This window comes from Vicia villosa, linkage group LG3 (assembly GCF_029867415.1).
Source record: "Vicia villosa cultivar HV-30 ecotype Madison, WI linkage group LG3, Vvil1.0, whole genome shotgun sequence".
NCBI lineage: Eukaryota > Viridiplantae > Streptophyta > Magnoliopsida > Fabales > Fabaceae > Vicia > Vicia villosa.
Window position 1 is genome coordinate 77,576,507 of NC_081182.1, and position 27,454 is coordinate 77,603,960.

At 33.5% G+C, this 27,454-nt stretch overlaps 2 protein-coding genes across 2 annotated transcripts; both read left to right on the forward strand.

Annotated features, from left to right (window-relative positions):
- LOC131656136 (xylan O-acetyltransferase 1-like) lies at positions 1 to 1,966 on the forward strand. Its single transcript, XM_058925898.1, has 5 exons — positions 1 to 561; positions 664 to 835; positions 923 to 1,122; positions 1,204 to 1,362; positions 1,454 to 1,966. Exons 1-5 carry the CDS (start codon positions 77 to 79, stop codon positions 1,800 to 1,802), a joined length of 1,365 nt encoding a protein of 454 aa, XP_058781881.1. The 5' UTR covers positions 1 to 76; the 3' UTR covers positions 1,803 to 1,966.
- Positions 1,967 to 17,377: 15,411 nt separating this feature from the next.
- On the forward strand, positions 17,378 to 19,141 carry LOC131656137 (large ribosomal subunit protein uL1z). Its single transcript, XM_058925899.1, has 6 exons — positions 17,378 to 17,483; positions 17,563 to 17,609; positions 17,746 to 17,965; positions 18,193 to 18,358; positions 18,640 to 18,845; positions 18,929 to 19,141. The coding sequence occupies exons 2-6, from the start codon at positions 17,605 to 17,607 to the stop codon at positions 18,980 to 18,982; spliced, it is 651 nt and encodes a 216-aa protein (XP_058781882.1). The 5' UTR covers positions 17,378 to 17,483; positions 17,563 to 17,604; the 3' UTR covers positions 18,983 to 19,141.
- Positions 19,142 to 27,454: the final 8,313 nt, after the last annotated feature.

A 27,454-nucleotide genomic window follows, 5' to 3' on the forward strand; every position in this document is an offset into this window, starting at 1 on the left:
TGTTCATTTCTTTCTCTATATTTTCACACCCTCCTTTCATAACTAAAAGCTTTCTGTTATTCACTCTCTCTCTCCCATGAAAAATCTTTTCTACTCAGAAACTGTAACAATGAAAGCCACAAAGAACAACAGCATTTTCATTTTCTTTCTCGTCTTCTCCTTATTCCTCTTTGGAGTCTTCATGCACAACGAGGAACAGTTCTCATTCCCAAGGATCAAATTCAAAACTCAAGAAATCCAAGAAGACAAAACTGAAGATATCAAGAAACTAGACAATGATGCAACGATAAAAAGTTCAAAGAACTCCGAGAAAATCCAAGAACCGGTTGATTTGATCTCCGTTGTGTTAAAGAAGAAAAACGAGAATCAGAAGATTGCATTGCCTCTAGAAGATTGTGACTTCTTTACAGGAAAATGGGTTTTCGATAACGTGAAACATCCTTTATACAGCGAAGAACAATGTGGGTTTCTTACTGCACAAGTTACCTGCTTGAAGAACGGAAGACGCGATTCGCTGTATCAAAATTGGAGATGGAAGCCAAGAGATTGTTCTTTACCAAAGTAAGCACTTTTAGTTCTTTTTAGTTTCTTAACTTTCTTGTTTTAGTTTAATCGATAGCGTTATCATTGATTAAATTTTGTATAAACCTGTTGTTTATTAAGGTTCGAACCAAGAGTTTTGCTTGAGAAACTTAGAGGGAAGAGGCTTATGTTTGTTGGAGACTCGTTGAATCGAAACCAATGGGAATCAATGATTTGTTTGGTTCAATCTGTTATTCCTCAAGGCAAAAAAAGATTGAACTTATATGGTGCTCTTTCTGTCTTCACAATTGAGGTTTGCTTTTTCTCTAGCTGCATCAAGATTCAATCAATCGGTTGAATCGTTCGGTTCGGTTATGTTCCATTATGTTTGTGTTTGCAGGATTACAATGCAACAGTGGAATTCTACTGGTCACCATTCCTAGTAGAGTCGAATTCAGATGATCCAGCGTCGCACGCTATATTCGACCGTATTATCATGCCTGAATCGATTGAAAAACATGGCGTGCATTGGAAGAATGTGGACTACCTTATTTTTAACACCTACATATGGTGGATGAATACCGGCACCATGAAAGTCCTGTAAGCAAACACCACATTATATTGTATTATATTTTGATTAAATTCATGAAACTTATAGTTTGAATGTTTCTTGTGTTTAAGGCGAGGATCGTTCGATGAAGGAGCCACCGAGTACGATGAAGTTCCTCGAACAAAAGCATATAAGAGAGTCCTTAAGACATGGTCAAGCTATGTAGATAACAACATTGATCCAAATCGCACCAAAGTTTTCTTCAACAGCATGTCCCCTCTTCACATCAAGTAAAATCTAAATCATAATCCTAATCGCTAGCACGAAACGGTCGAGAATAATATGAATTCTAACATTTATAAACTTGTATGATTTTTTTAGGAGTGAAGATTGGAACAATCCTAATGGAATAAAATGCGCGAAGGAAACTACGCCTATACTCAACATGTCCACTCCATTACAAGTTGGAACTGATCATCGTCTTTTCGTCATTGCCAGAAACGTGGCAAAATCAACAAAGGTGAAAGTGAATTTCCTAAACATTACTACCTTGTCTGAGTTCAGAAAAGATGCACATACATCAGTTTACACCATACGTCAAGGAAAATTGTTGACTCGAGAAGAACAAGCTGATCCGGCTACTTATGCAGATTGTATTCATTGGTGTTTACCAGGATTACCTGATACATGGAATGAGTTGCTTTATGCGCGTATTATTTCTATTTCTTGACCAACAAGCAATGATGTATAGATATATCCTTGACACTTTTTTTTGTTACTTAAGTTTTCCCTTTATTATCTTAGCTTCTGTTAGTTTTGTCTGTGTGATACTTGTAATTTTTTTCTTTGGAGTTTTGTTTTAGCTTTCTATTCTTGCTAGTTGAACTTGTAAGCTGAGGCAGCAATTTAATTCAATTGTACAATGAATGCATAATGCCTCAAAAAAGAAAATAGAAGAATTCTTTGTTACAGTGCAGTTTTATTGGATATCCATGTTAGGAGGTCAAATATTTCATAGAATTACTTAAGTCCATGAACATTGTGGAAAAATCACGCATTACTTGCTTAAATAAGGTTAAATTCTATAAAGATGAAAGTGAATTTTTAAAGTAATAAAGTCTTTAAAATAGCTAATCTATTGATGAAGTATTAAGTGTGACTTAATTATGAGACAACATTAAATATAAGAACATTATTCTTAAAGTATTTGTAATCAACCTTTATTATGAAATGTGATAACATTAAGCATTGAGACTATTATGTAAATAGAATTATGATCACATCTCATGAATCATGGATAAAGAGTTATCAAGTATTTACATCGTATAAATATTATGAGTAATATTTATACTAAATTGACCCACCATGAGAATACTTGCATAGAATCTTATGCAAGTTTCATAAGTTCTTCTCTAGGCGATAGTGGTGTATACCATCTTCGACCTGAAATCACTATGGACCTTAGACGTGGAGTCGAGTACTTTGTTATCAATCAAACGTTGTTTGTAACATGATGACCACAAAGATGGTTGATGAGTACTCCACAAATCATGTTGAGAGACATAAGTGACCTAGATGGAAATTGTCCATCCTGCATAATAGGATGAATGTGTAAGGATCCAATATTGAGCTGAACAAGGATGACACGAGACTTTGTCATATCACATGACATTTTTGTGACTTTGAAAGTAGTGATGTGTTGCTAGATATCGATCATGATTTATTATATTAAATGTGTGACTTGATATAATTGTCAATGTTACGAGAACCTACAGCGTCACAAACGTAAGGACAAATTGAATGGAGAAAATAAATAAGTAAATCTTATTTGATTATGCGGTCTTTAATTGCACTAGCGTTAATTAGAGAAATCCAGTACACCATAAGGTATTACTTAAGTGCAATATGGAACACTATAAACTACAATGTACTTAACTAAAATGTAAAGCACCGTAAGATATAATGCACTTAAGTGAAATACAGTACACCATAAGTTACGATGTGCTAAATGAGCTTGTTTATCTTACATCTCACACAAGCATTTCTATAAATTAAATGGTTGCGCTGGAGAATTTATTGTTTGACCTAATTCGGTCTCTCTCTATCTATTTATCTATCTATCTATCTATCTATCTATCTATCTATCTATCTATCTATCTATCTATCTATCTCTCTCTCTCTCTCTCTCTCTCTCTCTCTCTCTCTCTCTCTCTCTCTCTCTCTCTCTCTCTCTCTCTCTCATTCTTCATTCGTAACAGGTAGTATTGAGATTGGAGGTACTATATTCGTGTGGGTTGAATATATGTGTTTTTCTTTGTTCGACACTCGTGATCGTTCTCTAGGTTCTGCATCAACGGTTAACTGTTACAAGAGGTAAATATTTTATCACTGATCATGCCCATTCGTAAAGATAAGCTAAGGGGAAACATTTTTCGTTGCATTTTATATCATAATTTTCCTTCATAACATGTCAATTGAACTTGGCATATAAACAATTTTATAGTAGGTGATGTTCTCTCACTTGAAAAGATTAGGAAAGTGTAGCTTAGGGAATTCAAATGTTTCTTAGGTTTGCGTAGCTATCCATGAGAGTCATGAAATTGTTAGAATTGATCAAGACTTGGAAAGACTTGACAGTTGAAAATTGTTTGTGCTTCATATTTATAACACCACTAAATTTGAAGAAAGCTAAAAGCAAGAAGTTCCGCTCTAAGAAAGTTGTGTACAAATGAAGAAGGGAAAGCGAAAAATGTGGATGAATGGGTGGAACAAGTCCAACTGAAGTACTGTGTACTTCCAATAATGGAAAAATTCACGCATTACCAATGTAAATAGTCTAACAACACTAAATTTTATAGTTCATGTCATTTTGACCATTATGACCATTGTTTTTCTATAAGTACAATGCTTGGAAATATTTTCAACAAATACCCAATCAATAAGAAAAAATATTTTGGAGTGTCTTTGGATTGACGGTTGGCGGAATTAATTTTTGCACAATTGATTTTTACAAAATTAAGTTTAGTATAATTGATTTATATTTGAATACATTTATGTAAAAGGGAGTTTAACAATAAATTTCAGTGTAAAAATCACTAAGAATCAATTTTGGAGGCAGAAGCTACAAATTCTAAAGTAGAATCAGTTCTAAAGGCATAATCAATTCGACTTTTGATAAGAGAATTTCTTTGCCAACCTCTCAACCTTCTAGTCCACCTCCGGTGAAAAACCCAAACTACCCCTGACTTCGGAAGTTCATTTCCGAAACGCCTTTTTTTTGAAAAAATTATCTTATTTCGGAAGTTCATTTCCGAAAACAGCATTTCGGAAATGAACTTCCGAAATACTGCGCGTTCTGCAGATTTAACAAAACACTCCCCCTCCCCCATTCATTTACCCTAACTCAAATCAAAAACAACCAAAGGCGAAAATTTGTGCAAACACACTTCCAAGGCTGCATCAATGCTCCAATCACATTGCTATACAACATTCAAAAGCCCACAAATCACTCATTTTGTAAGTTTTAAATTTGTTAGATTCATTATTCAAATGCATGTTATTTAGGGTTTCAATTGCATAAATGATATATGGACTGGTTGTTAGTAGTATTTAGGTTGTTTAGAAACTTTTTGAATTGGTTTTATGTTTGATTTTGGGGTCTGCCATGGAAGTTTCAGGAAACTCTATCGCAGGGGTGTTTCGGAAGTTCATTTCCGAAAACACCTCCATCCCAGTTTTCGGAAATGAACTTCCGAATTGTATGAGAAGTTCAAATTTTTTAGTTTTTTATTTTGTCTCGCATATTAATCGATTTCAATTGTTTACATGGACATGTCAGGAATGGGTGGCGCTAAGGGAAAAAAGGAGGTGAAGGAGAAGAAGAAGGTTTCGACCGGATCTACTTCGTGCTCTCGCGGAGTGAAGGAGGTGAAGGAGAAGAAGAAAGTTTCGACCGGCTCTACTTCTCGTTCCCAGGGGGCCCGGGGCCCGGATGCTCAAGCTCAACTATCTGGCGTGAGAGTCGTGGTTGATGCTGATGGTTCTGAGACTGAGTGGGATGAGGATTGGTATCAGTATCTTCATTCGGAGGAGTTCGCTCGTCGGGCAGAATAATGTGTTTTTGTTTTGTTTGATGTGTATTTTGTAACGCTCGTCGGGCAGAATAACGTGTTTTGTTTTGTTTTGTTTTGATTTCGGATTGTATCTTTCGCACAGTGTTTTTGGATTTTATGTATCATATTAGTATTTTCTGTTTATATGTCGCTTATTTTATTTGTCGTTTGCGTTTAATTAAAATGCGAGACTGTTTAAGAAAAAACATAAAAAAAAGCTTCAAATTACACTATCCAAAGAAGAATCATCTGTTGTGAATGATGATGTTGAACTCGCGGCGATGAAATGAAACATGCTTCAAATTTCTCTGAAGCAATATCTGAAGGCGTTTTACGCGAGAATCATGATCATGTCGCTTATTTAATATATGTCGTTTATTTGTTTTTTTTTTCAACAGGAGCGAGAGCCGTTGAAAATGCGAGACTGTTTTAGATAAAACATAAAAAAAAACACAGCTGCATAATTCGGAAGTTCATCTCCGAAGACACCCCCCATGAGGTGTTTTCGGAGATGCACTTCCGAATTGTGGAAATTTAAAAAAAAAACATGCGCTTCGGAAGTTCATTTCCGAAGCAGGGGTATTTTGGGATTTTCGCTGGGGGTGACCACCCATAGGGAGGTGGCTAAAGATATTTTCTTTGATAAACCAAACACTTCAAAATCACCCAGAATCAATTCTACACCTCTAAAATTGATTCTAGATTATCCAAAAATCAACCCAAACATGTAATTTTTTAATCATTAATGTGACTGCACTTACAGCAAACACATTTGACAAAGCTTGATTCCTAGTGATATCGGGATGGAGTTCTTTGCATCAAACGGTGCAGAGTGGATTCGTTTGAACCTGAATTACAATGGTGATGGTTGAAGCAGTGCCTGGATTATTACGTGTCACGCCTTATGGTCGTGGAGAAATAATGAGGAACACAGTGAGCATTATTTGCAGCCTATTGATCCGATTACGCAGATTTTAAAAAGAAGCAGGGATTACAAGCAAGCTATGATTATTCACAGAGCAGTCAATTTTGAGTACATTGGAAACAATTCTATTGGGTGGATACCGCCAGTCAGAAGTATGATTAAGCTCAACACTGATGGAGCTAGCAAATCTGATAATATATCGGGTTGTGGAGGGATCTTGAGGGACTACAAAGGGGAGTGGAAGGGAGGCTTTTCCAAATTTGTTGGAAGAAGCAATGCTCTCATAGCTGAATTTTGGGGAGTGTAAGAGGGATTGAAACTTGCTCAAAGTCTAGACTATTTTAAAGTGGAGATCAACATTGACTCGGTTCAAGTTGTCAATGCTATGAAAGTAGGAAAGGTGAGGGTTGTGGATTGTGTAGCTATTCTTCGCTAGATTTTGGAGCATATGACGCGGATGGAGGTTGTCGTTATAACTCAAGTTCCAAAAAGCTCTAATTCTTGTGCGGGTGAGTTGGCTAATAGAGATTGCGTGGATAAGATTTAATTTTATTATGAGGAAGCTCCAAACTTTTTGGAGAAACTGTTGCATTCTTTGCATTCTGATAAGAATGGGATTTGTAATCCTAATATAATTTTCTTGTAGTTTTTCCTTTGTTCTTGGGCTTTTGCTTTCACTATTAGCGGAAAAAAAAACAACATACTTAACACTTTTCGGAGTAATTAAATTTTTTTATATTGATAATCTTACTATTACTATTATAAAGTAGTTAAGGTCATTGAAAGGTGCTCAAAATATGTTAAAAGTTACTCATGAAACTTTAAAACTAAAGACAAGCAATACAAAATCAATAAGTCAACACAAAACTAAATCTCTAAGTGATCTTAAATTTATTTCTCATTTTGAATTTTGATAGCAACATTGATCCAAAATCGCACCAAAGTTTTAATACAATAAACTATTTTTTATGCCATTAGGTAAGAGCTATGGGTGAAAATGAGTCGATTTGAGTCGAACTCACCTCAGCTTAGTTCGACTCGTTAAAAATTGATCGAATTCGAGTTTGAGTTTGAGTTTATCACAAACCTTTTTTCAGTTCAAACTCGACTTATTAAGAATTGTTTGAGTTCATCATGAACTTTTTTCAGCTCAAACTCGACTCGTTAGAAGTTCACGAACAACTCGGTTCAACTCGTTAGATTTATCTCGTTAAGTTCAACTCACTTATTTCATGGACTTAAAAGTAATTTTTAAAGTCTATTTTTTATATATATTTGACATTTTAAATTAATATTTTTGTAAATAAAATAAAAATAAAAATTATTATATTGGAATTCATATGATGTTGATTTTATTTGTATAATTATTTGTTGAAATTTTTTGTTCACTTAAAAATATAATTATCAATTAAAACCGTTAGACTAAAAGAAAATATGGGATTAAGATTTGGAGCAAATCTTTAGACTTATTCTTGAAGACAATATAATTTATCTCATATATAATTGAATAGACTCATAAACCTAACGAGTAGAATTATGTATAGTTCAAGTTCAACTTATTTAGTTAACGAACTTAGTTTTTATCTCATATTCAGCTCATTTGATTTATAAACATATTTCAATGAGTTAATTTTTAAATCGAATTTCAAACTATTTTGAAGTTGATTTGGTTAATTGTCTTCACTAAGTAACTAAGTAAGACCATCTTTTGTGTGACCTTATTTAATAAAATGGTTATCGTTTTCACGTTACATATATTTGATGTCTTGGTTGGTGAGCCACTACTACAATGTATCACGTATATTTTTCCTAGTTTTTCACTTTGTGCGTGTAAAGTTATGGACTTTATGAATTCTAACATTTATAAAACAAAGAATTGTTTTATTTAGAGTGAATGTGGAATAAATTGTACCAAGGAAACTACACCAATTCTCAACATGTCCACCCACTACAAGTTAGATAAACGTGTATGTTAACTTTTTATTATTGTTTTTTATAAATCTTTGTATTTGTCTTTGTGACGGATTAATTTAAGAGATTCAATTCTATTGTTTATTAATGAGAGTTCTATTTAAAATTAAAGTTTTTTTCTAATCGAGTTGACCTAACACAAGAATTATTAACACCTATCAAATTTGAAAATCAAAACTTTAGTCGGTTTTATTCGATATTCATGTTATGTATTAAAATTTGAATTTATTTTAGGGTTAAATATGTATGAGGTCTCTATAAATATCCCAACTTTCAATTTTAGTCCCTACAAAAATTTTCTTCGAACTTTGGTCCCTGTAATATTTTTCGTCCCCATTATTAGTCCCTCCCGTTAGATTCCACTAACGGAGGGTGACGTGTCATGCAAGATGTGTGAATTTTTTTACAGCTGTGTTTATTGAAGAGACACGTAGGATAATTGTGTAAAGACAAAAGGGATCGTGAAAAATTTTTAACCCTAATTTCATTCAACCCCTTGTTACGGGTTGCGCCTTTCTTCTGCATCTTCCTTCATCATCTTCACAGTCTAAAATTCAAGTCCTTCTTCGCCTTTCCTTGTTCCTCTTCAATTGAAGTCGTCTTCCTTCTTCCCCTTCTCTTCAATTGAATTAGTCTCTCACAATCTTACGATGTCATCTTCATCAAGGAGAACGAAGCCAACATCGTATCAATCCACAAGTGTGAGTACCCGTCCAGGTAGAAGGTGTGCGTGTGATGCTCGGATGACTTCATATTACTGTAAGAATGGACCTAACAAAGTGCGCCTGTTTTGGAGATGTCCATTTTGGCAAGGTGATGAAACTTGTAACTTATTTATATGGGATGATGATATTGCTCAACGAACCGATGTTCAAGAAAGGTCAGATGATGAAAGGAAAAACATTGAGAGCAAGATCAAGGAGGTCTCAATTTCTCTTGAAACTATGAGAGAGTTGTATGAAATTTCACAGAAGAAGAACAAGAAATTGAAGTTGAAGATAAAGTCAGATGCTATGTATGGAAAGATGAAGTCTTGGTGTATTGTTGTTTCTGTAATGGTCAATATGTATTTTTTATGGAAATGTAATTGTTGAATCAGTGTTTGGAATGTTCACTTTGGATGTAATGTTGTTGTTATGAAACCTGAGTTTGATTATTGTTGTATCAGTGTTCTATAATCTGAGTTGGATAATTGTTGAATCAGTTATATAATCTGTTGTTGTTCTGTGATGTTTTTATGGCCAATATGTATTAATGTTGTTGATATAAATCTTAGTTGGATAAGTTATCTATAATTTGTCTCATTCAATTGACCTATAATTTGAGTTGAATCTGAGTTGGATATAATTTGTTTTTGTCTCATTCAAATGACCTATAATTGTCTCTATTTTGTCATTCAAGTGACATATAATTGATCTTGAAAGTGACCTGTAATTTGTCATTTAACTGACATATACTTTGACTACAAAATTTGATCAGTACTTGTCATATAAGTGACTTACTAATGACATATAATTAGACTCCAAAATTTGCACAAAAAACCATTGACATACCATTAGCTTTGTTACATATGTTCATAAAACACAAAATAGATTGCAATAACATCAAAATAGTTAGAGGACTAGCCTCACTAACATTACAAACATAACACTTCCTACTGAGTCATTCAAACTAAACAACATAAATATGTCTCCCAATTTTCAAACAACATAACATCACTGAGTCATCCTACTGAGTCATCCTTTTGCAAATGGCCTCCCAATCTTATGACTGCTTCCCACCATTAGACTGGTCTGAGGTTACTTCATCTTCATTAATGACCAAAGGGTCATCAGGCTTCTTTCTAGGGCCACCAATATTCTTTGTCTTAAGGATCCTGAGTCTGTCACTCTACCGTTTTTGAACACTCATATCAACACTCTTCTTGTGCTTAGGCTTCTGTTTTGGTTTGTTGACCTAGGAATAATTAACAATTACAGTTAAGCTATATGAAACAGACATTTGAAAAAGTGTGTAATGACAAATTAAAACTCACAGGTTCTGAACATGTTGGCCTGGATGAAGATGAAGCATTGGCTTTGGAAGGTTTCTTGGCCACCTTTGGAGCTTTACCAACAAAAGTCCTGACAGTTCTTTTCACAGGTGTTGTGTCAACATTCAATGGTTGAACATCTAGAATTTAATCATCATCAAGTAGCTTAGCCAATGTGTCAGAATCTATACCACAATACTTTTGAAGAGAAGACTGTGAATCATTGATGTCAGTATTTCTTTCAGTTTCAGCATTGGGTGCATGTGTGTCATGATCAGCATTTTCAGTGTGAATGGGAGCATCTTGAACAGGAAGAGCATCTTGAACATCATCTTTTTCAGGAACATCATCTTTTTCAGGAACAGAATCTTTTTCAGGAACAACATCTTTTTCAGGAACAGTATCTTGAACACCATCTTGATCAGGAACAGCAGTTTCAGTTGGAACAGCATTTTCAGTTACATCACATTCTAGAACAGCAGTTTTAGTTGCCCTAGATTTTTTTGTCTTGGTTTCCATTTTATCTTTCTTTTTCTTGTTGATAGACCCTATAGGCCTCCCATGATTAAAAAATTAGAATTAGGTCAATCTCAATGTCTAAAAGTGCAAGAATATGAAATAAATATGTTAGTTACAATACCCTCTTTTTGCTAGTTTGACTGGCCTGTGTAGGAATTTCTGTTGTAGGAGCATCTTGTGTTGGAGCTTGTTGTGATGTTGTTGCAGCAGATACAACAACTATCTGCTTGTTTTTCTTGCAGGTCCTCTTGTTGTGACCTAGTACAAAACAAATCTTGCATCTGTGGTTTGTATCTGTTCTTTGCCACTTTGTTTGACTTGCCTCACCAGGTTCTCTCCTGCGTAGTTTTTTGGGCCTCCCTGGGCCACGTTTGAACAATGGTTTATTGATAAATATCGAATGGTTGATTTCGGTTGGTTGCATGGCTGCCTCTCAGTTTGTATTATTATTATTATTATTATTATTATTATTATTATTATTATTATTATGTTTGTATTATTATTATTATTATCTCATATCTGAGTCTAAGTTGTAATACTATTATGATTGCATAGAACCCATTTATGCGCAAAACCCGTGGAAGTTACAAAAAGCATGGGTTGAAGAATATAGTTAATTTGCTTTTTTTAATAAATTGTGCCTAAATTTGTTTTCACTACTAGAAATACTCGAATTTTCTGCGGATTTACCTGCAGATTGTAGCTAAATTTCCGCAGGAAACACGTAGGTAATGTCTATCTCAAATTTATTAATTTTAAATAGGTGACAACTCTTGCCAATGATGCATTAAGATTAAGCATTATTATAAGACAGTAGTTCTGGATCAAAATAAAAAATATATAAGCCAATTATAATAATAATAATAATAAATTATTTATATACACACAATACTAATATCCATAGCATAACAGAACAATAAACAATAACATTAAGTTCAAATCTCACTACAAGCTAGTGGTTAAGTCTATATTAAACAATAACTAATTAGTGTACTCCCTCTGTCCCAAAATAAGTGTCACATTTACTTTTTAGATTCATTGAATATTTAATGTATCTGGTCTCTATACAGACTAGATACATTAAATATTCAATGAACCTAAAAAGTAAATGTGACACTTATTTTGGGACGGAGGGAGTAACTAATTAAGAACGGTTACAATTTGCAAATAAATTTACTTGGCCTTTATTGCTAATTCTCTCAGAAAGATTTTCTTCAACCCAGGATTCCACTTCAGCAACGACTTCGTCAATACCCATTATCATAGTTGTATCAAGAGCATCCACTATTGTTGCCCCTAATCCCCCCGATCTATAGCCCGACCACGCATAAGTAAAAGCTTCTTTAACTTTTTGTTGCCTAGTAATCCACAATGCTTTAACATTTGTAGTTTCAGGTACATGATCAATACCATTATTACTCCTTTATAAATAAATATCTCATCTGTAGTTTCAGGTACATAAATAAATAACGAGAAATGTTATACTTACACCTAAAATTAACACCTACACCCCAAATACATGCTGTATGATATACTTTTCATTTTATCATATTATTTTTGAATGCTTTGAAAAATGTGTCTCAATTAAAATGAACATTGGAGCTACGGTGTCAAACATACGGTGTACGAAATTTAACGTAAGCATAGCACAGCTCATAAATAAATATACAATACAATGATGACCAAGGGATAACATATAAAATAAAGATGAAAAATTCAAAACCCCTTATATGAATGTTCATTATCAAAAAACTCAATCAATATTTTAACAATTTATTAAGCAATTAGATTTATATAAAGAAAATTGTATTTTATTAAATAAAATTTTATTCATACACACTAATTCGCTTTTAATTAAATCAAATTTTTGAGGGCACGATTGAACCCTATTATTTCTCCCTGCCATTATTCATATACACTAATTAACCTATAATTAATAAATATTTTTATACTAAATAATTATAAGAAATACTATACATATAAGTATTTTAATTTTATTTTTTAAAACTATCGTACTATTTATTAAAACATAAATTGAAGAATTATATTAAATTTAAAAAATTAACTTTTATTAAATTTAAAAAAAATTATTATTTTTATAGAAAACATTTAATTATATTAAATTTTTTGCAAAAAAAAAAAAAACATTTTATTTTAAAAGAAAAATATTTTATAAATCAAAAAATAATAAAATATAATAAAAAGGAAATCCGCAGCAAAATCCGCAGAAAGTTTTGCTGGGGAAATACCTGCGGATTAGGATAATGTAATGTAGTGTGGTTTAATTTGCAGAAAGCTTTCCTGCGAAATTACCTGCGGATTCAGTAATATAGTTTTGTTTTTCATTTAAAATAAATATCTGTAGCAAAATCCGCAGGTATTCCTACGGAATTTTCTGCAAAACATTGATCCGTAGGAAAATAATTTGTATTTAATATTGTCCCAAGAAAATCCGCAGATAAACCTGCGGAATACATTGTTATTTGAAATCTACAGACAAACAAACAATTTTACAATAGAAGGCATTCCCTTAGCTAAAAGAAATTAGGCGAATGTAACACCTAAATGTGAGTAAGTTAAATCTTTTTAAAATTTTATAAGTTCTATCCATTATGACCGGTGTTTGTTTATAAGTATTGTACTTGTAAATATTATCAACACTTACGATTAATCACAAGTTATTTTAAACATTTTTATTATTTAGTATTTTTGTCTTTAGTTTTATTTTTATTTTTGTTGCTTTATTAGTTCAGTGGCTCATATTCCAAAATATTTGTATTTAATATTTTTTGGAATAGTTCAGAAACTCACAACTGAGAGGTAAGGTTTCATCTTAAACATATTTTTTTGAAGTAGTTAAGGAACTCACATCTGAGAGGCAAGGCTTCATCATAAACGTGATTTCTTGAAGAAAAGAGAATTATCGTTAAGAGTTATTCCCTCTGGTCCTATTTATAAGAGAAAATTGACTTTTTAGATTCATTGAATAATCAATATATCTATGTATATGGTCATGATACAGTCCAGATACATTGATTATTCAATGAACATAAAAGTAAATTTTCTCTTATGAATAGGACCAAAGATAGTATCATTCGATACATTAATTAACTATCACGTTCAAAAACAAATTCAACACATCTAATGGGACACTACGATGATAACCACTTAGAAATTCAATTTGTATGATCATGACTAGGTTTGGCGTAGGCATGACAACGGGGCGGGGACAGTTTTTACCTCTCTCAAACCCAAACCTGAATCCCAGACAATCTCCGTTCCCCGACCCAAATTCAAACGGGGATAAAAAATTAAAACTCAAACCAGTCCCAAACGGGTTCGATTGGGTTTGGATATCTCCGCTCCGCCACCATCCATTTAGTAAAGTCAATTTTATAATAGAAATATTTATTTTTATCCAAAATCAAATTACATTATAAATAATAAAATAAAATAATCTTAAAAAATATTATACATACATTTCAAATATTTTAAATAATAAATAAAAAACAAATTATCAAAACATTGGCCACATATTTAATATTCTAAATTATCAAAAATAAATAACAATGTACATAATAAAATAAACGGGGCAGGTTCGGGGTGGGTACTAGTATCCCCATTACCCGACCTGTTTCCATCTTTTGTAATCGGGGAAAACCCGAACCTAAATCCAGTCAAAGCGGGTTTTTCCAGTCAGCTTCGGGGCGGGTTCGAGTGGGTACCCACGGGTATGAGTTTTGTTGCCATGCCTAGTTTGGCGTATGCATTTGCATCATGGAAAAGTCTCACCAACATAGATCAACCACATTCATCCTCGCAACAGGGGGTTGGCCCACAAAAACCCAACGAACCTCCACAAATGTTGGTAATGTCAATATCCAGGCTTCCCCCAATACTTTTGAAGACATATATGTTAATCCATCTAAGGGGTGAGAGGTAACGATAACATCATTTATTAGACACCATATAGATATGGGAATACATGATCTCTTATATAAAGCATGTCAACAACTCGTTGACATTGTCAAAATCATATTTCACAATAAGGTTCAACATGCCATGGAGTTGAAGACCAGACAAGACAATCTTATGACACTTTTGTCACTTCATCAATTTAAGGAATTCAAGGGAACACATAGCAAGAAGGTATTGCTACTTATATCTAGTTGGTCGTTGCAATGATAGGGCCTTCACAAGTTCAAGAGATTCCTATTTCATAAGTACCTTTAAATTCATATTCTAACGCTAACACTATGAGACACCTAATGGCGAATGATACGTTTAATTAGACTACTTTTCCATTTTGACAAGTATATATGAAAAGAAGACCATCTGAAGCAGTTAGTAAAATTGGCATGCCACATGTTTGCCTTACAAAAATACTCTATAGGCGAACAACACGCCATGCGTTGAAGGGCGGACCTTTGGCTTGATAATAGGTACACAAGACCAATTGTGGATTTCTCGACTCACCGACAACGAGTTTAATACTCATTTGTCTTAGTTAATTCAACAATGTACCTATGAAACCATGATTGACTAGTTCCAACACATGGGTGTGTAGTGTAATAATTCTAAAGGACCTCGCGTAGGGTGATGCCTTTAGACCGTCCCATAAGAGATGACGTTAGAATATCACCCAAAGGGAGGTATCACATCGCCCTAAGACTTTCCTATCGCGCAGTCGTGGGAAACATCGAATAAGCTGTTTATGGGCTAGAGAGAAGTCAGGGTTAATAATTAACCTGCGAGTTCTTAGGAAATAGGGATTCAACGGTCCACCATTGACCAAGTGGGCAGTGGCCCTAGAGACCTCAATAAATATTCCTCCCCTCAATGGGAGAAGACATATCTTATGCCATACAGACCATTACACCATAAAAGCATAGTGTTTAATCATAACACACTAATCACACCCCTCATCGGTTTTATACCTAAGCAAATCACCATCCACACAACCATTCACCTCATATGTGCGGGACTCCTAATACCACCGTAAAACACCACCATACAGGACTTCTCACCCTCGTAGGCAATTCATAACCACCATTTAATGTAATACACCTACTAAGGCTTCTAAGTCTCCCCGCCCTTGTAGGGGGCACTCACATTTATACTTTTTTATTAGTACAGTGGCGCCTACTGTAGAGCCCTAGTAAAACTAGCATGGGCCACACTTATACTTTAACTCCCTTTATCTTTCCTCTAAATATGGATAACAAAAACAACCTATAACACAAACACCATCGGCGGAGGTTTCACCGGTGGAGGTAACTCTAGATCTTCCTGGAGGAAATATACAAGGTAGGTGTTTGCAGCAAATGTAATATCCACTAGAGGATGCCCTCAGCATCAACCCTCATGATAACGATCCCTTAGTCACCATTATTCAATACGACAATTGGGATATCAAGTGTATCTTGATAGATCGAGGTAGCTCTGTTGACATCTTGTTCCAGGATGCCTTCCAGAAACTGCAACTCCACCAAAATGATATAAAAATGTTCAGTGGTTCTTTGAAGGGGTTATCAAGCGAACATATACAAATAATGTGACACATAACCCTGGAGACCACATGCGGTAAGGGAGCTGACGCCAAGGCGATTAACATTAACTACCTCATTGTGGATACCCTATCACCATATAACATCATTCTTGGGAGACCTACTATCAATGCCTTAGGAGTAGTCGTATCCACTTTGTACCTAACCCTAAAATACTTGCTTCCTGACAGGTGAGTATGTATAATTTTAGGGGACCAACAAGCAGCTCGAAAGTGCTATCAAAGTAGCCTAGAGACAGACATAGAAGAGTTCGCCCTTGCTTATGTCCCTCCTTATGAAGTTTCAAATAATGACTTTGAGTGTTGGGATCCTATACTCTTAACGGGAGAGGAAAGGCTCACGCCCACAGAAGATTTGAAGGAGTCCCGGGTAGGTCTTTACGCCCATCAGGAGACGAAGATAAATACTTCATTGTCCTCGGAGGAGGAACGGGAACTAGTCGACCAACTCATTAAGAATGTTGACATGTTCACTTGGGCTCCCTCCGACATGCCAGGAATAGACACCAAAGTGGTGAGACATCGCCTCGTCATTCGCCCTTCCGCCATACTAGTGGCACGAAGGAAGCCGAAAATTAGCGAGGAAAAGAGGTTCGCCATTGATGAAGAGGTGGGGAAACTATCTGATGTTGGGTTCATAGTGGAAACAAAACACCCCACCTGGTTGGCCAACGTGGTTTTAGTACGGAAACCTAACAACAGGTGGCACATATGTATAGATTTCACTGATTTGAATGTCCCCTGCCATAAAGATTCATACCACTGCCAGAAATTAATCGCCTCATTGACGAATCATCGGGCTACCGCATGTTAAGCTTCATGGATGCGTACTCGGGGTACAACCATATTCGAATGGATATGCCTGATGCATCCAAAACATCCTTCATGTTGAATCATAGCAACAACTACTACAATGTGGAGAAAATATGCAACTATGTTCTCACTATGTGAAATCGTTTTACTAGGATTGAGTTCACTAGTATCTTACTATTATCTTGCTAGATATGCAAATGAGGCTCAAAACAAAATTTAGAAGGAGTAAAACTCCAAATTGTAGCATTGCCCATGTCTTCTTTTAAAAGACATTATATATAACTTGGGGGTGATAGTTATAGTGGCGGAGGTGAAAGATACACCAATTCCGGCCCATTCCAAATACAAAGCGGGCTAAGGCCCACTTTTGTACAGAGGAAAGTCCGGCCCATTCCAAATACATCAATTCATCATTCGTGCTTTATACTTCTTCTTCCTTCAGCCGCTCATAACAAGCTAGGGTTTTGCTTCCGGTAATTTCTCCCCTCAAATCATTTTGCTACTCCGATTTCATTTTACTCCGTTAACATTTTCCCTTCATTTTTTCCGCAGCTGTGAGATCCGTAGCTTGTTATCCTTTGAATCTACACCAAAATGAGGTACTGTAACTCTATCAACATTATTCGAAATTCACTGCCATCTAATTTGTGTTTTTAATGCGTTTTCTGATTCTAGATTCAAGGAAAATCAATATTGCTAGTGTTTCTGATTTATTTATGTTTGATGGAATTGTAGTAAGCTTTCGAGTGATGCAGTGAGAGAAGCCATCTCAGGAATCATGGGTGATTCCAAAGACAAAGGAAGGAAGTTTGTTGAAACTATTGAGCTTCAAATTGGCCTCAAGAACTACGATCCACAAAAGGATAAACGTTTCAGTGGCTCCGTCAAGTTGCCTCACATCCCTCGCCCTAAGATGAAGATTTGTATGCTCGGAGACGCCCAACACGTTGAAGAGGTATACATTTCCGCTAACACGGCTTTATATTTATACTCAATATCACATTTAGGTTTAATGCTACTGGTATTTGTATTTTCTGCATTAGTGTATTAACACATTTGTTGTGAATATAGGATTACTCGTTTTTCACTTGTTTGAAAACATACACCATTGATGATTATCAATAATTATTCAACCAGTTTTTGCCTAGCCATTTGTGTTAAAGTTGTTGCTCCAATTTGCAGGCAGAGAAAATCGGTTTGGAGTCGATGGATGTTGAAGCTTTGAAGAAGCTGAACAAGAATAAGAAGTTGGTGAAGAAACTTGCCAAGAAGCACCATGCCTTCTTAGCTTCTGAGTCCGTCATTAAGCAGATTCCCCGTCTCTTGGGTCCTGGTCTCAACAAAGCAGGCATGTTTTTATCCCCTGGCTTAGATTTTGGATATTTTGACCATTTTATATTTTGAAAGCATTTAGCACATCTATTTTGATCATTAGATATGATGTTATGGAGTCTTTTTATTTATCACTTGTTATTTTATTTTTTGATTTTAAACATTTTTTGAGGATTTGGCATGGTTCTTCCAGTGAATTAACTTTAGATTAAAATGTTTATTGTGTCTGAACTTTAGATTTCATAATTTCAATTATGGCTGAAGTTGTAGATTTTAATATTTATATTACTTTTTCAGGTAAGTTTCCAACACTTGTCTCCCACCAAGAATCTCTTGAGGCCAAAGTTAATGAGACCAAGGCTATGGTCAAGTTTCAGCTCAAGAAGGTGCTCTGCATGGGAGTAGCCGTCGGCAATGTTAGCATGGATGAGAAGCAAATCTTTCAAAATGTTCAACTCAGTGTTAACTTCCTTGTCTCCTTGTTGAAAAAGAACTGGCAGAATGTGAGTATTTCATTTGTCATGAAGTTAAATATTTGCTCTGTTTGCTTCTATTCATCTAATATACCTTGTTCTACTGATTTCAGGTTCGATGCTTGTATCTAAAGAGTTCCATGGGGAAGTCTTACCGCGTCTTTTAGGGAGTTTATTTTCTTATCATTTTCTCAGTATTCAGGGGCTTGTTGTTATCTCTCTCGTTAGTTATCCTAATAGTTTGATAGAATATTTCATATTGTTACAGTTTTGCTGGATTATTCATGGTATGGTTAATTTGTTTTTATGTTCAAATACTTTGATAACTTTAAGAGTGCTTATTTTGGTGCTTACTCATTTCTGATGGAACTTTTTGAATTTACAAATCAGATGTAATCAAATAGTATGGTTCAACATGAAAACTGTTAAGTTTAAAGAGTTAAGAGGTAATAAGATTCATAATTAAAAATTCATAGAAGTTCGACCCCTTTTGTCCTTTGTGTGAGTCAGTCTTCTTCCATTTTGATATGAAGTTTATGAGTTACAATCATCATGTTTCAGTCTTCAAACAATTCTGATTCTGGATCACTCTGAACCATATTATTTCTTGGATTTTAAACGCAAGAAAAATCTCTTGGGGGAGAAAAGTATCCATCTTTTTCTTAAGGATCTGTGAAACCTATTGAATTTCTAACACCTCTTACTTGAAAATATTCTATGAGTGAAATTTCAGAGAGTATTTAAAGATTTTGGAAGAAAGTTAATATTCTATGTGTTAATATTCAAATCGATTCTCTTGCACATGGATCGATTCTCAACTCATATAACTTGAATCCTCTTGCAAGTGAGTAGTCAAAGACTCCATCATGGATCGATTCTCATCTCATATAACTTGAATCGATCCAATGACTCAAGAAAGAATGCATATATTCATATTTTGATGCAATAAATTGATTTTAAAGCATCTGCATATGAGATTATTAGATACATATACATTAAACAAAGCTATATAAATATGCTTAAGACCCAAAAAATATATGAGAGCACATTTATAAGTCCAACTTAAATTTCAAAAGGTATTAGATCATATATTTAAATATGGTTGAAACATCCATACAAAAAGCGATAAGAGATTTGAATAAAATTATATATCAGATATATCAATTATTCAACTAATCTAAAAAACAAAATTTGCTTATAATTTGTTACAGAGGAATATATCTATTTGTGAATTTGTTTTTCTCTTATTTAATATCTAATTTTTTACTTATTAATTATTATCGTGGTCATACAACAATCATTGGCAATTGATTATTATCTATCTTCGTACGGTAACATAATTGTGTTATGCTTTTTAGACAAACAACTTGATTCAATAATGAAAGTTATATGACTATGTGATTAACGTGTAATGATTAAATTGTTTTAAATATATAGAGTTGGGGAATGATACAAGATATTGAAATGACTTAGAAAAAAGTCCAAATTTTAAACCTTGTAGTAAATATTTGTGATATTCATTTATCTATAATTATGTGTGCTATGCTTTTTAGACAAACAACTTGATTCAATAATGAAAGTTATGTGACTATGTGATTAACGTGTAATATTTAAAGGGTCATGCTAACATGTGCCCTAAGGGCATATGTTAAGGACACTATAATTAGAAAAAGTTAAATATAATTAAATGCAATGAAGTCATATTTAAAATTTTGATACATTGAATACACGCGTTCCAAACAAATATTTCTATAAATATCTCTTTATTTTGTGCCCTTGGGGCACATGTTAGCTTTTCCCATATTTAAATTGTTTTAAATATATAGAGTTGTGGAATGATACAAGATGTTGAAATGACTTAGAAAAAAGTCCAAATTTTAAACCTTGCAGTAAATATTTGTGATATTCATTTATCTATAATTATGTGTACTTTTTGTGTGTATTATTAGTTTATTAGTCTTTTTATAAAATTTATTTCTTGACAAGGAGAATGTCAGGAGGACAAAACTTTTAATATTATGCCATAAACACGTGATAAACATTGTCTCGACCGACATTATTGATTCTTGGGAGAAAGTAAAATATATTTACAATTACATATTAATAATTTTTACTGCATAATAGTTTGTTATTATTCCTAATTAATTATTTTTCCATTTCGTTCAACTTATAAATGTTTAACGACAAGACATCATTCACAAAAGAAGACTTAAAAGACGCCTGTTCACGTTGGGCATTTTGTTTCCATGAGATTTATAAGTCAAGTCAACACTAATTTTGTAATATGTGTGCAATATTGATTTTCATATTTTGGTACAAGATGCATGACATTTTAGTGCATATATAATGTATAATTTTGTTCCACATTTTGGTGCATATTTTGGTTTCATTACAGTTATGGTAAAAGTATGGTATACAAAATACAAATTATAATGAAATTATATGTAAAATTAAAAACATTGGAATTTCCCATGGTTGTTGGATCTCCCAACCGTGGTGAAATGTTATCCCCCGTCACACCCACCCCCTCGGAAAAATGTAATAAATTGTGGATAAAAGTCGACGCGCCAAAATGCCACAATGATTTAGCTAGAAATTGAACAAATTATCAAGCCACTTTTCACCTCGGTAGACAAGCCTGATTATGAGAAAAGTGGTGCACTATCCAGTTTTCCATCCCATTCATTAGTCTGAGGGGAAAAGTAGCACACTTTATATGACACTCTCTGTTACCACAGACAACCAATCGTGGTGAAACTCTTTTCCTAACTAAGGTGATAGATACTTTTTTGTAGTAGTCTCTCTCTCTCCCTCTCTCTCTCTCTCCCTCTCTCTCTCACGGAAAAATCCTTCTTGAAGTGACATGTCATATGACAAGTAAAACCATTTAACTTCGACTTATCATCACTCAATGCATGGTTGTCTTGTAGCATAGGGCGCTCAAACTTTTGGGGCCCAATTTTTTAAAGACGTAGCTTGATTTTTTATGTTCCACTCAATGCATGGTTCAATTCATAGGGTATTGTTCATTTATAATATAATACATTAACATGAATATATAATTTTAAATCACTCTCTTAGTTTACATTTGAACGTGGCATATACTAGTTTCTAGTCTCCAAATATAACACTATTCAATAAATATTTATTTTTAAATATTATATTTAAGATTATCTTAAAATTTTCTTTGCATTAATTATTTTTCGCACATACTTATTTATTAAATGCTTTTTAAAAAGATAATATTATAATAGGGAGACTAAAGTTGCAATTAAGTTTAAAAATAAAGTTAATTATTATTCAATTTATTTATTTTTTACTAATTTTTTTATAACATTTCATCATGATATACTTGTAGGAATATTAATAGGAGTTTGAAAGAATGGTGAAATAGATTAACCTGAATGTTCTAGTTAAATTTGAAGGGTGTAACGGTAACTCAGCCCTTATCCTTCACAAATGTAATTAGTTCTACAATCTTTAGGACTTCAATTTTTTTATTGAAAATAAATTTATTTAAAAAAAATAGAACATTAAAAATATAAAGTTTAGATTGCTTTTCCAAAATAAGTATTAAAATATATATTTTAAAAAATTTAGCCTCATTTATAAAATTAGAACAGGGCCTCCGAATCGATTGGGCCGACCCTGATCATCACCCCTTTATATGAAATTTGATCAAATTCTCCCCCTTTTAGCTTTTCTTTATTCTCACGCATTCCTCTTGAAACACTCAAACCTTCATCTTGAAACACTCAAGCCTTCATCACTATAGCCAAGCATTAAATCTTGCATACTTGATAGCGCATTAGACCTTATAACTTATTAGACTTCATCTAAAGTGAAACACCCTCATTTCCATAAATATGGGCATCCTTGAAATGCTTAAAGGTTCTAGGTAATGAACTTAACTAGAGTAAATCCTTGTTTGCACCGTCAATCTTCACCTTAATATTTTGCAAATCATTAATAATCTTGTGAAATTTTGTCATCCATATTAGATTTGTTCTCCCATTTAAAATGAGAAGAGTTTTTATTTCAAATATAATGTGTGAGCCAAGAACTTGACCTTATAAGATGATTCAAGGTTGACCCATATCTTATTCGTAGTCTTCTCCATGTCGACTTCCTTTGGGATTTTATCTTTGAGGCTTAAGAAAATGACACTCACGACCTTATCTAGCATCTCAGTTTTATCTACTTATGTTAGGTTTTTATGTAACAATGTTTTTCCATTCAACAAACTTTCGCTGAATTAAGATTGCTTGCACCTTTGTTTTCAACAACCAATATTTTTCGCATCTTCACCTGTAAACTTAACCCATTTTCTCCACAGTGGGTGTCGCTTGTTGTGAAATAGGTGCGTGGGATAAATAACATCGACAACCAAACCTTGAACGGGCCTCCAACAAAAATTAATATGCTAAATAATGTAATAAAAATCAATAGAAAAATAAGAAATAAATACGAAGACATATACATGATTTGTTACAAGAGATTACAAGATGAGTTACAAGAAAATAACTATCCAAATTCATAAGATCATATCTTAATTTTTACCCCGAGTGTTTCTCAACCTCTCATTATCTCAATATATGAATTATATAAATTCAAGGTATTTATAAGTATTACGATTGTAGGATTCAAACTTACACTTAACATGTAGCTTACACATTTAATGGTGATTTTGAAAATAACACCGAATTTGAATCTAGTTAGACAGACAAAATTGATTGAAAAGGATTTCAAGATTTGTGTCGCGAAAATATTACATAAATGCAGTAAAATCGACAATTGAGCCTAAATAGTAGAATAATAAGTGTGTTGAAATGTAAATGACGTAAATGCAAAATGCATATTGTAATACTCTAAACCCCGCACATGAATATTTGTATGAATTAATTGTAAATACAGCCACAAAGGGTGTCACATACATCATAAATACACATCTTGCTCCATAACACAAGTTTCAACATAATAATTGATAACATCTATTTTTATTCCCGCTTCTAATTTAAAGTATCATCCAAGCCTAATCATAAACTAAATATAGTCTCAACTTTGATAATCAAGATAAGAGAGTTGTAAAAGGCCAACTCAACAACCAAATACTCAACAAAATAAAATAGTCTTACGACTTCAATATAACAAACATAAGGAATAAAAACAATTGTTCCCCATCCGATGTTACATAATCAGAGCAATACATTACTATATAAACGATGAACTATGGAAGTAACTTCAACACAATCTTCCACTTACTTCAACAAGCTACTCTTGAGTATATGCCCGATGCCTATTAAAGGAAACATTCAAACAGAAGGTGTGAGAATACAATTCAATAATCAGCAGTAATGTTATACCCAAAAATTTGCCCGCATCTTTTTCAGAAAGAAGGCAACAGACTTCTGTCTAAAAATTGGGAGTTTCATATAATTTTGGATTTTATTTCATAAATATCCTGATTTTATGAACACTCGGTTTTTAATTTTTCTTATACGGTATTTTGGTTCGCTGTTGAATTTATTCTTACACAAACACCAATTGTTGTTTATCACTTCACACACGCTATTTATTTGAGATTTATTTGCAGATAAATAGTACTGACGCAATTGGTACAGAATTAAATTTTTGCAGGCGCAGAGTCCGGGGATTCAGACTGTACTGGTAACGAGTAAATTATTATTAGTTTTTTGTTTCCAACTAATTTTTGTACTATATTCTATTATTTTCAAAATCTTTTCCTTTCTTTTCAAATCTCTTTCTTTCAAAATCAAATCCTAACTTTATTTTATACATCTCTCTTTTCAAACCCTACCATACACTTTCTTTCAAATCCTACTACCACTCAAATTTTCCTCTTTTGTACGGAATCACTTCATTCCCCAACGTCTCTATCTTTCTTTTCACTCTATAAATACCTCTCATTTTTTCCATAAATTCTCACATCAAATTTCAACTCATCTCTCAAATTTCTACTTCATATTTATTTTCTCTTCTTCCCCAGCAAAAATGACGAAGTGGATGGATACGTGTTTTCTTATGGTCATCACCATCGTGGTGGTGATCATGTCCTTTTTCTGTCTGCATAGTCCTGAAAAATGCGGACCTGGGTTGTTTACACTCCCGATCATCTATATGTTGTTATTTATAGCATGGGTTTTTAATCGTCATTTTTAAAGTTTGTCGTATCTTTTGTTCTCAAATAATGTACCGTTTATTTGTCGTACTGTTCATTATATTATGTAATATTTGTACTGTCAGTATTAAATGTCGTACTATCTGTCGTACTGTAATTTAATTATCCAGATAATATTTTGTGTGTTTTCTGCCAGTTAAATATTTATTTTTCTGTGCCTTAAATATTTTTCAAGGTTATTATCGGTAATCGTTCGCGTACAGTATATTTTATTTATTATGTCTGTGTTTTTCTAACAACTCATGTAAATAAATTTTCACCATTAACACAACAAAAAAAAAGAAAAAAAGAAAAAAAATTAATTTTAACTGTTGAATTTTCACTTTAACTGCTACGTTAATGCCTGAACAACCAGTTGACAGTCAAACCCGCTGACAGTGCAATTCTCCGTGTTTTTTACCATCAATCAAATCAATCTTTTGCATTTCAAAATTTCAAGATTTTTGTTCTAGAAGTCTTCTGATAATCACATGATCAGCAGAGACTCAACACTGCACAAAAATCAGGTACGCTTAACTGTCTCTTACACAAACAGTCCCTATCTAGGGTTTTTGTTTTTTTCAGGAGAACGAGTTTTTTGAGACCTCAAATGGATTTCATGGACCTCCATATGTCTCAAAGTACCACCATACAAATTTTCAAACTTCAATTCGCTCAGACGCACAGTCAGCAACTCAAACAGTCAACAGACGACCAGTTTGACCGAAAAGTCAACAGACAGTCAAAAATGAAATTTTTTGTCAACATCCATATTTTGTCAAAAGATTCATCATTTGATCATTGGTTGATCATAATTCATCAAGGAAAGATCAAAAATCAACAAAATCCTAAGTTTCAAAATTAGGGTTTTCTCCTAAAAATTTAACTGAATTTTAACCGGCCATAACTCTCTCCTCGTTCATTCAAAAAATTCCAACCAAAGCTTGTTTTGAAGGAAATTCAATTATCTTTCAAATTCAATTAATCCCATGGTCATTGGATTCACCATTTGAAAAATATGAGCTCTGACATTACAGGTCATTTTCAAAGTCAACAAAAAGTGGTTTTTTATCAAAGGCCATAACATCAAGATAACTTCTCCAAATGAAAAAAAGTTTCCAAAGTAGCTTGTAGAGGACATCTTGAGGTTTCTAAAAAGTACAAGAACTCCTTCATATGATCAAAATTGAGGGATATATGCCTTGTTGAAGTTGGCTATTTTTTGGGAAAATGCATGAAACCAACATTGATCAAAAATGTTTTTTTCAAAAAGGGGCCAAGTTTCCATGATCCAAACATGATTATAACAATGTTAAGGGCCTCCCACGACCAGCCTAAGGCCCATAACATTTTTATTTCTTTTTTGGTTTAATTTTATTACATTTAAAGTTAAATTGAAAAAGAAATGGTGCAAGATCATTATCCAAAGCTTTGTCTCTTGTTTGAGTCATCAAGATAGCTTATTTTCTGCAACAAAGAGAAGTACAAAGCAGGCCTAGAGCAAGAGAGACCAAGAAGATCAAGCCATGGTCAACAATTCAAAGATTTTTAATATAAAAAAATCAAAAGTTCAACAAAGCAATCAATGCTTCTTAGCTTCAATTTTAAGCACTTCATTGCTTATAAATGAAGTAGAACACTTCAGTAGGAACACACACAAGTTCAGAACCAATACTATGCTTATACCACTCTTGTAGCAACTTGTAATTTTGAAGAAAATTTGAAATTCGAATTTTAAATTCCAGCCCACTTCAATAAAAACTAAACACTCAAACACGTTCCCTAACCTTCATTGAATATATCCCAATCATTTTCAACAAGCAAAGCACTCATAATCAAGCTCCATAGCTCACGGTTTGCTCAAACAAAAACTAACCAAAATCTCTTTATACATGCATATTTAGCACGATGTAATCATATATTTGAACTTGGTTTAATGTTCTGATTGTTTCTGGACATTTAATTAAGGTTTGGTCAAGTATTCACGAAGCCACCATTTTAGGGTTCTTGATCTCAAAATTAGGGTTTCTCGAATTATGCAAAATTACAGGTTCAAAGTGGTCTCATTGAATTCGTATGAACCAGACGAATTGAACCATGGCCTCGCGCCAAATTTCTTTCACGTTTTGCTTGTATTTGTTGTTGTACAGGTGTAATAGGTTGAAGTTTTTTACAGCACCTGCAAATGAGCGGTGTAAAAGATCCATTCTGATGAGGAAGACGAGACGTGGCGTCCTCTGAGTGGTTGGTTAGCGCGCGCGTGTATTTTGAAGTTCAGACCAATCATGTGCTTCACATTCCACTATCATATCATGTGCCCTATGTATGCAGCCATCTGATTTCATTAATTCAAGATCCAATGCTCACGAATGCACATCCATATCATGGACTCCACTGATTATCACACAGGATCACCATTAATATATTTTTCTATTTTATTTAATTTTCTTTCAATAATTAT